The following is a 12,913-nucleotide window of genomic DNA, read 5'->3' as shown; positions in this document are numbered from 1 at the left end:
TCTTGGATCTTCTGCATATGGTTTATCTTCTTTGTCGTCTGACATTTTTGTGTAGGTATGGATGGATTTCTGCCCTGTTTTGGTCAGAGGTTTGAGGAAGGTATTGGACTATGATGAATCAGTTTCTGAGTCCATCAATTTGGATCGAAAAGCATGCTCTGATACCACGTTTGAAGGCTGTATTTTTATTCATGTAGTTCGATTCTTACAGTAGAGGAAAGGGCTGTCTAAATACACAATATGATACACAAGAAATCTTCTATACATGGTAAGGATTTGCCCTAGTATCAATTATCATTAAGTGCATATCAATTCTTTGGTGCTTGATTGATCCTTGATTGATTTCTTTCCAACACCTCCAAAATCACAAACCCTTCGCCAATTGATTCAAACAAATCATAATTCGACACAATTTCATCAAAATAAGTAACCAAACTCTAATCACAGAGCTAACGAGCCTTGTTTTTGAGCTCCACAACATCATCACCATCATCAACGCAATTCAAATTTTCAATGAAATCACAATGCCACATAAATTGATTCATATGAATCACAATCCAACATAAATAAGTCGAGCAAATCCTAATCACAGAGCTAACAAGCTTTGACTCTCAATTCAACATAATTCTGAGCTCAACAAACTACAAAATATCGAAATCAACCCAACAAAAACAGTAAAAGCGTGGTCAAAGGAGAAACTCACCTTCATCGTGATCTTAGGCTTCTGCGGCCTGCTAGCTCCCCACAAAATCAAGGCGAAAAACGAAAACAACACAATAAATCCGACAACAAAAGCAAGGAAATAGCATCTACGCGGCAGACCTTTCCGTGACTCCTCATCTTCCAGCAATCCTTCCTCTTCAATCACATCGCAGTCCTTCCAATTCGTCAGTCCGCCTTTTCGCGGTCCCCTGCCCCCAGATCCGACGTCGTTCGGCGATACCTTCCTCGATCCCGGCTTCAGCGAGCCGGAGAAGCGGCTGGTTGACGACTCCCTGGAGTGGTGGCCGACGGAGGAGTGCGACCGCGGTGGCGACCCCATGGGGCTCCCCAGCACCGGAGTCGAGTGGAACGACGTCGTCGTCTTCTCCCCGTCGTGCGAATCGCGCGACGGACTCTGCACGTAGTACACCGCCCGCCGGTTGTGGTCCGGTGACGACGGGGCAAGGCTCGTCACCTCCGAATCCGTCTTCGCGTGCATTGTGTGTTTCTCTTCTCAGTGCGTGAAGAGTGTGAAAAGTTTGCTTTGCAGAATTTGGAATTTAAGAGACTTCTGATACGTTGAGAAAATGACTCAGAGCTGATTCTATTCTACTTATCCAATTTTCAGAGGATTATTTTAAATTGGCTGACATATTTATTATTACTAGTCCTTATTATAGGTTTTTTATAGGTTTTTTATTACAATTATGAATCTATGAATTTCTGTGGATATTATTGGTGCTGACCGATTAAGTATGCATGTGTGACAACTTAAAATAGATTTCAGTTGAGTAATTACATACATCTATATATTTGATCAAATTTGTAATATAGTGTAGAATTTGTTTTGATTAATAAGTTCCGTATATCACCCACACGAAAAATGAAAATAAGTGAGAAATGAGAATCAATGTTGGGTAGAAAAAAGTCTGCGACAGCTGCGTTAGAGCTGGCAATTAGCTTTCTTTAAAGATTTGGTATGATTTTTTAGTTTTTCTTTCCATATTATGTTTTCATTCTTGAGTTTGATCTCCTTTCATATTAATCTAATTTCATAATTATTTCGATTCTATGTATTAAAGCGTCCATTCTGCTATTGTAATGTCATTGAATGGTTGAGCAATCCAACTTCATTGATCGTTTACCTTTTTATATATATTAGAGTACAAATATTATAATATGGAAAGTTGTTACACTAATTTGTAGTGAGAAGAAAAAATTGCAACACATGGAGACACGTGAATCCCAAATTAATGTGTTTTTCATAAAGGTGGAAATAGATAGAGAAAAAAATGCTTTTATTTTACTTGGGTCCAAAGGCGTTAGTATTAATATACTATGCTTTGGACCGCAATAAATGTAATAGGAGTAATAAGATTCATGGGCTCTGCCCCTTTATTTGTGGACGTGTGAAACAATTTCTTTTAAACTTGACTAGTACTCATAATTGTGGAAGTTGCTTCCTACATACTTAATGTGATTTGTGTCCTAGTGACAATGTTTATTTGGTTAATTTGCAAATTCTTGCTTGTCATTGTTATAAAATAAAATACATACTTACAGGTCTACATTATAAATATTTACTGTATAGTAGTTCCGTTATTGAATCTAGGAAGAGAGAAAATAATTCCTCCATGTTATAGACTTATAGTAGTCTGTATTTTGATTCATTCTGATATTTATGACCACAATTTATATTTGAGCGTGTGGTCTCATGACGTTAAATTCTTAATTACCAATAGCGAAAGTAACACATAATTATAACACCAAACAATTGAAAAGAAAACATTACATAATAGTTTATTACAAGCAGTTGAAGGTCTCACATTTGTATGAAACAATTCGTAATAAAAGAGATAATTCTTTATTAGAAACAATCAATACATGTATGAAATCCAAGGGTACCACAAACCTTCCTTGTAGCGCAGCTTAGGTTTGGTTAGTTGATACACAACAGGGTGGTGGTGAAGTGGCAATCCCCCTACCTACATCATATATAGATGTTTCTGCCATAGCCTGATGTTGTGTTGAAGCACATGGGAATGGGAATGGAAAGATGGGAGCCTTGGCAATGATACATCCACAGTAGAAGTGATTGGCAGTAGCATAGAATGTGTGTATCCCATTGCACACTTAGAATGAATGCAATATGATTTGACAGACATCACACATGCGTTGGATGTAGCTTCTTGAGTGAGATGATGAGCTTTGTGTTTTATGGTGTCGGGCAAAGAAACACACTTTATATCTATCTACTTGAAAGCCACACATTTTGCACTCATCATTTGTGTACAAATGGAGGATGGAGTGGAGCTCGGGAGTGAAGAAACTATTTGCTTTCACCACAACTTGTGTAATCATTTGACCATGAGATTACTAGCTACCTAGTCTTTGGAATTAGGAAGCTGCAACCGTCGATCTGCTGCGGACGTTATGATGAGCAAACACCTCATTATATATTCTCACTCATCATTGCCTTATTTTCTTCTCCTCGATCCATCCCAACAACACAACTACTACTATATACTTACCCTTCTTAAATCTACTATTCCAAATTCCATAGAAGAGTAAATATATTAGTATACTTAATATTTTTCTAAATTCCATAGAAGAGTAAATATATATTAAATCACTTATTCATTTTTAAAATGTGAAATACCTAAGACAATATAATCTAGTATACACAATTTAGTATATATCACCGATTAAATTATTCCTATAAATAGCATTAAATATGTTGTAATTTTCACCTTTCAAAATTATATTCCACCCACCACCCTCCCCAAAAAAAACTATACAAAATCAAGATTTTGATGCTTCAGATTTTTATGGGCCATCATTGGAAATTCTGTCCATCAAGTTATATGGATCGAATTAGGAACTGGTCCACTTAATCCTTGGCCCATATTATTTACTTTTTTATTTTATTTTCTTGGAAAAAATATTTATTCTTGTTAGTCATATTAATGAATATATGGTTCTCCCCCGTTTCAATTAATGAAAGATTATAATTTGCATTCCTTTCCAAATTTGAGATTAAACTTGTTAACCTTTCACAATATAAAATCGTTTTTTCTCTATTTTCTCTTCTTTTTTTCTCTCAATATTTAAGAATTGGCCAAAATACCCCTAATATTAATTAATACGAACACAAGCTCCATGCTCCAGGAAAAAAAAATGTCAGTGTTTAAAGATGGAAAAATTTCAGGTATAAAAGAAAGTACTCCCTCCGTCCCACCTCAAGTGATTGATTTCGTTTTTGCTGTTGTTTTGCGAAGATGATAATAAATAGTTAAAGTGGAGCGAACGTAAAATAAATGATAGAATAATACTATAAAAGAGAGTCGTATAAACATTATTTTACTTTCTCTCTACTTTAACTATTTATTATCATTTTCCTCAAACACGTGCTGAAAAGCAATCAATCACTTGAGATGGGACAGAGGGAGTACTAATATTCAGGCCAACTTTTTTTTATAGATAAATAACTGGGTGGAAAATTCAATACGCCAATAAAGGGTCCTCAGGACTTTGTTCTTACCTCTCGAAAACTAAGTCTAGTCTCGAAAAATTTCTGTTTCTCTTTACTTTGAAGTATTTTGATATTCAATCTGTTCAAGTGGATGAATATGAATACAGTCATACAGATACTAACTAGTACACACAACAAAAATGATAGAATGGGAAAAGAAAGTAATGAAGTGTCATGGACGAAAAAGCCTGTCTTGGCAAGTTGGAGGCGGTGGTGATTTTAGATACGCAGATTGGGGTGAAAAATATCAAAATCGTGGTGAAAATATTAGTAGCTAGTTTGATCAATTTGTAATATCGTGAGAGAAAAAAGAAGAGAAAATAGAGAAAAATTTGAAAATCCTTTATTACGAAAAATTGGCATGCCATGACCCATATTCCAAAAGGTCAGCAAATTGAATCCCAAATTTCGAAAGTCATGTGAATTGAATCACTTTTCTGAAATCTCTCTTATTTAATTGGTTCATATTTTTTTTGGAATGTTCATTTCCTTTTCTTATCTCCCAATTTAACTTATATATACAATTTACATAATTTTTATGCCAAATGAAACGTTTTACTCTCTACGTTCCTGAAAATTATGAACTATTCACTTTTTAGCCTATCAATAAAAAGTATAAATATTTTAATTTTAGAAACTTTTTTTAATAAGGTGAGACTCATTTTTGCACTAACAATATTTTAATTATTTTTTCTTTTTATACCTTTCTTACTTTATACTTTATTAGTTATGTATTTAAATCTATGGCGAATAGTTTTTAGAAATGGAAATGGAAAGAAAGAGTAATTAAGTTTGGAGGAAATGACAAACATTTTTGAATTCCAATAGCCGAGATAGACTTTTCCATAACCAAGTAACCAAAAAGCGGGTAGTAAGAAAATGATAGTAGATGGTATTAAAATGATATAGGCCATTAAACAAGACATACCCTATCCTTGGTAGGGCCTACATCAAGCAAGCATACAAGTAAATCAAAACAAAAGGAGCACATTATGAATAGTAATACCAGTAAACAGTAATTAAAGCTAAGGAGTACTATTAAAATATAAGAGGTTATCTACTGATCCCAAATCCCAACTTCCATGAACCCATCCTGATTAGCACACCCCCTAAACATCCCATTGGAATTGAACCCACACGCCACCTCCCCTTTGCTCGACACCGCAATGAGCCCGGCCTGCCCGCCTCCGTCGAGCCTCCGCTCGATCACGAAGTCGACCGCCTCTTGCAGGCCCATCCCCTTGTACTCCATCACCGCAGCCACGTCGCGGGCCAGCGTGCAGCGTATGATGGCCTCACCCTCGCCCGTGCACGACACCGCGCACACCTCGCACGCGTACGTGCCCGACCCGATCAGCGGGGAGTCCCCGATCCGACCCGACATCTTGTTCATCAGCCCGCCCGTGGATGTCCCCGCCGCGCACCGACCCTCCCCGTCCACCACCACGCACCCCACCGTCTCCGGGGCGTACACGCTGATCGGGAGCCCGTTCATCTTCAGCGGCGGACCGTCCGACTCTGCCCCGCAGCTGTCCGACCCGTTCACAGGAATCCGATAGTCGAACTGCCAAAATGTAATCAGGAATTGTCCAACATGTATTTTAATTGCTTCATTATGGAGTACTACTACTTACTATGATTGAATTGGCTTCTTTGGCCAATTTCAGCATTCCGAGGTTGTCCTCAGTGATGAAGTAATCATTGTCAACCAACTCCACTCCCTTAATTGACCCAATTGATACACCATTAATTTTATAATCCAAAAAGACAAAAAAGGTGGCTAGGCTAACAATATTAAAAGTATAGAAAAAGACGATTCACGTGTAGACTAGTTGTAACACACCTGTTGTTTGGCGAAGTCCTCGGCTCCGGAGAAGGCAAGATAGGAATGCGGCGATTTATCCATGACGAGACGGGCGAGCGAGATGGGGTTCTTGACGGTGGTCACGCCTGAGACGGCCCCACACCGCCGCCCGACCCCGTCCATGATGCTCGCCTCCATCTCCGCCTTCCCTTCCGCCGTCAGCGCAGACCCGCGCCCCGAATTGAACAAAGGATCACTCTCCAGCTCTCGTATCTACAAATTAAAGGATCGATCAAAAACACATCCATGTAGACAGTATTTAGAAAAAAGAAAAAAAAAAAAAGACGTACTACAAGCTCGACGACATCAATGGGAGGGAGAGAGGAGCGGAGGGCGGAGATGCCGATGTCGAGGCAACGAGTGAGGAGTTTCTTGGCTTCCTCTTGACGCTCCTTAGGGAGGTTTGGATCCACACCAGCGCCACCGTGCACCGCTATAGCCCAACCGCCCATTTCCTCTCTCTCTTGGATGCCGCCCGCCGTGTCTCTGTGTTTCTCTTTTAAGGATATACTCCATTCTCTGCGCTTATTTATAGGCGTGACCGATCCATACCAAAATCAAAAATTATACATTACTTTTATTCATTAATTCCATTTTTTAATTACAATTTAGTTTTGGATGCCTACAATAATACACCTGTGTCCAACCTTGTAATTCTAATAGCACTCAGTATCATGTTGTATGAACCTCCTATAATAACAAAATTAATTATCAATATACTATAAATGTGAGGGCCAGGGGAGAACACATAAATTTGTTTTGGTACATACCATATATTCTCAATTTTCAATTTGTAATTTCCATAATATTTTTCTAATCACTACAAAAATCTTATCTTTTAAGGATACAAAAATTGATACGCAATTACTTGCCGTTTGAAATATTTTTTAAAATCATAATTTAGAACGCAAAAGAAAGCGTCCATAAGTTGATGGCAAATTATCTTAATATTTTACTTTTTATGACGTTTTTATTTGTGTTCCCCAACAATAAAGACACTTTATTAAGTGTTGGTGGTATAATTAGACACATAAGTTAGCACCATTAATAGCATTTAACAGTGTCCTTATCCCTTATTTTTGTTGTAGTGTATATTTTATTGTGATGATAATATTTTAAACGATTTACATAGTAAAACATTTGGAAAAAAATAATTTGGTTACGGTTTTCCTTAGTTGTTATTGTGCCAGCTGGTGCAACAAAGGATCCTATTTTTCTGATTTGGAATTTACTTCATCCAGGTGACTTTTTACGATTTAATTTGTGCATATTTTCAGTTGAATCTGGGTAATGTAATACTCTTTCCGTCCCAGTAAAGATGACCCATTTCATTTTTCAAACGAGAAAATCATAATAAATAGATAAAATGGAGGGAAAATAAAGTAAGAGATAAAATAATGTGGAAGGGGCTCTCGCCTATATTATTCTCTCTTTTACTTTATTTCCCTTCACTTTAACTATTTTTTTATGATTTTCTCAAAATACTTGCAAAAAAATAAAGGGATCATATTAACAGGGACAGAGGGAGTACTATTCATCATTTACTCTCTGAATATTCGGATCGTAACATATATTTTTTGTGATATAGTAATTCATAAAATTTGCATCAATTCAAACAAATGGAATATAATGTAAATTTACAAATTGTGGTCGTTTTCAAATACTAATAAAACTTTTGCTTGCTAATTATATACTACATCTATGTATATTTTTAAAAGATTTAATGAATATTCATATCGTGGGAGGAACGGTCACTCCTTTCGTCAATAAAAATAATAAAATTAATTCCACACCAACATATTGTTAAAATCTATATTTGCAACTTGCAACGGCAAATAGCATGCTAGTCTATTTTATTATCTCGATACTATTTACTAAAACTATGATCTTCAATTCCAAGATCGAATTGTTTTAAATAATTTTACTTTCTAATTAACACTGATGAATTGCTAGCAACTGTTTGATTCTTAACTAAAATAATTATAATACTAACGTTGATGAATTGCTAACAACTGTTTGGTTTTTAGGCGTAAAATAGAAAATATCAACTCCATTAGTATCATTTGTAATTTTGTACAAAAAAATACTTCTATAAATAATATATAGTTAATAGTCATATTTGGGTTGGGAGTTGATTTATTACAAAACAGGGATGATTAGGATTTGATAAGGATGCTGATTGGTTTAGAATCCGTCCTAATAATCATAATTAAGGAAAACCAGCTATACTTACTTATTGTTAAATCATGGTTGCACATTATTCAACTTGTTGCACGTGTAGGTTTTTATTTAATCAATTGTATATTTCTATAAAAGAAAAATATGATAAGTATATAAAAATATTTTGTTGATATATTTTCTTCAATATTTGGGATATTTGATGGAGGTTATGAAGATGAGCTATAATAAGCTTAAATACATGCATGAAATATTTTAGGCAGATTTCCAAGGCCTATTGGATATATTTTTGGAAAAGCAATTAATTAACAATACAATCAATTAACTAATAAACCGTTAATCAAATGAAAGTGTGACATATTCATTAACAAATCAAAACGCAATCGTGTATCCAAATCTTTGACGTCTATTTTATAATAATTGGAGTATAAATTAACAATCAAAAGTCATAAATAAAATGTAGAATGTCACATGACACACATAACATTAGGTGTAAAGTGATGTGAAATGCGTATCCTCTTCTAAGTTAATGTCATCTAAATTAATGTGTGATTCGATATTTTTTTGAAAATATTAGTAACACTTTATTATTCTATTAATTAATATTAGGAGCAAATATGATTATGACAAAAAATACGATTATGAGTCGAATGAATTTAACTTTATATAAGAAGAAAATGAATGGAATTATAATGAAAATTGAGGACAAAGAAAACGAATATCACTTTCAAATGGTGGAAATTAGGCCTAACTTTTGGGAAAATGAAATCAACTTTTCCGATTATGGTGGAATCCTGCTTAGATTCTTTGTATCATTTCAAATAAAATGGAATAAATTTTAAGATTCCAATGACGTGATTTTGTCTTTGGAAAATGATTTTTGATAGATATTGGATTGTCTAAATAAGTAACCCTGAAAAAGAAATAGCATCCGAGTAATGTTGATGACATCGTGACACGAATTGGATAGCTGTTTAGTTTATTTACTGACAATAATGGAATCTTTAGACTTAATAATTCAATTAAGACATGATAACCTTTTCAAAAATAAATAAAATAATAAAACATGATAAGATAGGGACTTCAATAAAATATTAGCATTTAAATAAGCAAGAATCTATGGTGCCCTATTTCCTAGAGTCAAGTTGTCTTTATAAGGCTCAGTTTTTGAAGAATGTAAATTTTAAAAAAAAAATTCAAGAAAGTGGACGGTTGTGAGCATATTATGGAAGAGATGTAGACGAGTGTTGAAGATCATATCTTTGGAGATTTTTTTCTTTTGTCCAATTGTAGATGCGTGTGAGCTTTATTATTGTAAAAGAGAAAGCTCAAGAGTATAACAAAACATCCAATAATTAAAGATATGTTTTAAAAACAAAACTAGTTATAAAGGTTACAAACTACTCTTTACCTTTTCTGTTGGGATGATTTGTTAGGCGCTTGTTGATTTGTGATGAAAGCTTGATTGATAGGTATGGTTTGAGTGTGTTTTGTGATGGAACCTTTTTTTTATGTGGGACCTATACTTGTCATGATGGGGCTAAGATTCATTTAATTAAACAAAATATTCATCTCTTGAATACCTATATGATTCTTATCTATTTCTCATGTGATTTTTACACTAGTGCACAACTTGTACATAACGATTATTTCTATTTTCTATAGATTTTAGATAAACCTCACTAATAAAGACGATTTCATATTTTTAAAAATTAAATATTAAATGATTATGTTTTATTTTTTATAATTGTCATACAATAGTCAAAATCGAAACTAATTGATGTGTATTTTTCGAGTTTAAATATCAAGTGTAAAGCTCACACAAGTTTAATAAATTAACTCTAATATTACAACGAATCTGCAAGAATACAGAGTCGAATGTAGTATTTCGAGTGTCGATCCACAGGGAAGGTAAAGTTTATTTAACTCCAACACAAGTAAAAGACATACTAAAATGGATTTTGATTGAAATGTTTTTGACTTCTATAAGCTAATGATAAAATAAAGCTACTAGTTAATTAACGAAAGACTATTCGAATGGGCAAATATGTCACTCCAAGTTGCTCACTAAGCTTGTATGGTTCTACACATATATCAAAAGTACATATTTGGGATTAATTAATCTACCTAATCGCTTGCACTGAACATGTTTGCGACGTATAGTTCATAGTCAGCTGAACACTTGTTCCATGAACTAATCTTCACTGTTTACAAACTCCTACGGAAGCGCTAGAGAAAGAAACATCTACTATGATCACCTACTTAATCCACTATCGAATTATCCTTTGAACAATTCTAATTCAATAGCAATCCAACAATCAAACATTCCTAAACTATGTTAAAAAGACAATAGCAAAGGAAATAATCACACTACATTATTAGCCATAAACATAGTGAATAACATTAAGCACATTGTTGGTATCAAACACATGAGTTCAATGGTGTAAAAACATCCATACAAATCCTAGATTACAACTTGGAGCAACATAGAGAGCTTAGCCTAAACACATGGTAATAATCACAATTAAAACCGTAGGAAGCATGTTCTCGTTGAGTGGGATTGAGATTTGAAGACGGATTGTCGGAATGTTGGCCGGAACTCCTTCCTTTTCTTCTTCTCCTCTCTTTCTCCCTTTTCTCTATGTTTTTCTCCCCCAATTCGTCGCCCCCTCTTCTGTTTTTTTCTCTCCTTTTAATCATCCAACTGTCGAATTGCAGTTCTGCTCTGAAACGCCCGACCGGGCGAAATTACAAGAGGGAATCGCCCGACCGGGCGAAAGGCTTCTGCATGGCTTCGCGAGAAACGCCCGACCGGGCGTTTAGGTGGAATCCAAACGCCCGCTCGAGCGAACTTTCTGGACTCCGCATGCACAAATGAAAACGCCCGACCGGGCGTTTAGCAACTTCAAAACGCCCGACCGGGTGAACTCTCTGGAATCTCAGCTATGCATTTCCGATGAACTTCCAGCTTCTAACACCCGAAACTACACTCAAAGCACGACTTGGTGAGTTACAATTAACATGAAAAATGGGGTAAAGAATAAGAAAAATGCTTCGCATCACTAATAGTATAACAAAATCAAATATGACGTGACAACAAAACGACATTTTTTAAAAAATAAAACGACGTCATTCATTTTCATTGTCAAACAAAACAAACGCCAATTTATCTGAAACGGTATGGCTTTGGAGCTACACCATAGTCGATTTCGGCTATTGGGGGACAATTGCAAAAGTTAAAAAATTCTTATTCTATAGCACATCATTTTAAAGGTTATAGGATGGCCAGAAATCAACAAAAATACGTAACATAAATATTAGTTATTCGTAAAAAATAATGATGGTGAATTCCCAACAAATACCGAATATTGGAATTGGCTCTTTACCAACTACTAAAAGAGAAAGGAATTACTGGGTAGCCTCAAGTGTATGGGTTGAAATGTGGGCTTGGGTTTGAATTTTGGGTGTGATAGTAATTGTTAATTTGTGCTTCGAGTTGGGTCTGGGTTTTTGGAATTAGTGTTAGGTTTGAGCTTAGTAAAAAAAACAAATGGGTCTAGAGCTATGGGTTTGGTTAGTCTAATACGAATGTTGAGAGTGTGTTATCTCACTTCAGATTAGTATCGTTCATCGCTCGTGTGATATTTACATACTCATGGCCCATGGCGGATCCATGTGGAGTCTAACGGTAGGTCAATTCACCTACGATGGTGGAAACTTCTATTAAATTCGGTCTTTGAATGTACTACTGACTCCACGTTGTGACAACTCCACCATTATCTTTCAAAATTGAGGTTCATTTTTATTTTTAGTTCGTCGACATCTATCGCACAAGATAAATGACATTATTCTAGCTCTACATATTGTTTTGGTATGAGAGTTAAATTATCTCTTTGTCCATGTTATTTTTTTGGGCCATCTTGTTTTCCATATTTTGACATATTAAATAAATCCACCAAATAGGTGGGTTAATAATCTACACTGTAAATCCAATCATTATGTAACTGACTCAAATGTCCTCATTGGCCTTAAATTTTCACCCTCTTATTTTAATTGAGATTAACTAGGGATATTTTTGTATGATTACAATCTACTATTTTATTTATTTAACATACCAAACACCTACAAATGTACAAAATTAAATAACTCTTTCTTACTAGTATTAACTAACGTGACAAATAGCAACTCGGATACTAAAGTATGCCTAAAAATTCGAAAACGTTAGTTCGAATAGTGAGAGAGGCATATTAAGATTTAAGACAGTTGGATCTCTTGGACCACATGAAAATGGACCACTTGTACGGCCCAACCCAAACATACCTTTTTTCACGAAAATTTTCCCGACCTATATTAATAATATAGTCACAAATCTTGTTGTATTTAGCATTTTAATTTGGCATTACATGAAGATGGAGACAAATCTCACCTACAATTCTATCACCATTGGATATATACCCTTTGGCATTTATTTACATCTTAATTTTCTTCTTATGCATTGAAAATATGTAAACGTGCTTCAATTTTTATCATTTCACAAGATTTACACAAAAAAGGGTTATCGATTCTTAAATTATAGCACCAACTACAGCCACATACTGTCTTTTTTTACCCAAAAGGTCAAAATTGAATATGATATA

At 34.9% G+C, this 12,913-nt stretch overlaps 1 protein-coding gene across 1 annotated transcript; it reads right to left on the bottom strand.

Moving 5' to 3' along the window:
• Positions 1-5,103: 5,103 nt before the first annotated feature.
• Positions 5,104-6,611, bottom strand: LOC121756924 (probable isoaspartyl peptidase/L-asparaginase 2). Its single transcript, XM_042152356.1, has 4 exons — positions 6,389-6,611; positions 6,078-6,311; positions 5,869-5,955; positions 5,104-5,798 (listed from the first exon to the last, which is right to left on the bottom strand). The coding sequence occupies exons 1-4, from the start codon at positions 6,548-6,550 to the stop codon at positions 5,292-5,294; spliced, it is 990 nt and encodes a 329-aa protein (XP_042008290.1). The 5' UTR covers positions 6,551-6,611; the 3' UTR covers positions 5,104-5,291.
• Between the last annotated feature and the right edge of the window lie 6,302 nt (positions 6,612-12,913).

The sequence above is a fragment of the Salvia splendens genome, chromosome 12 (assembly GCF_004379255.2).
Source record: "Salvia splendens isolate huo1 chromosome 12, SspV2, whole genome shotgun sequence".
NCBI classification, from domain to species: Eukaryota; Viridiplantae; Streptophyta; class Magnoliopsida; order Lamiales; family Lamiaceae; genus Salvia; species Salvia splendens.
Note: the sequence above shows the minus strand (reverse complement) of the source record. Positions and strands in the feature narration are given on the sequence as shown.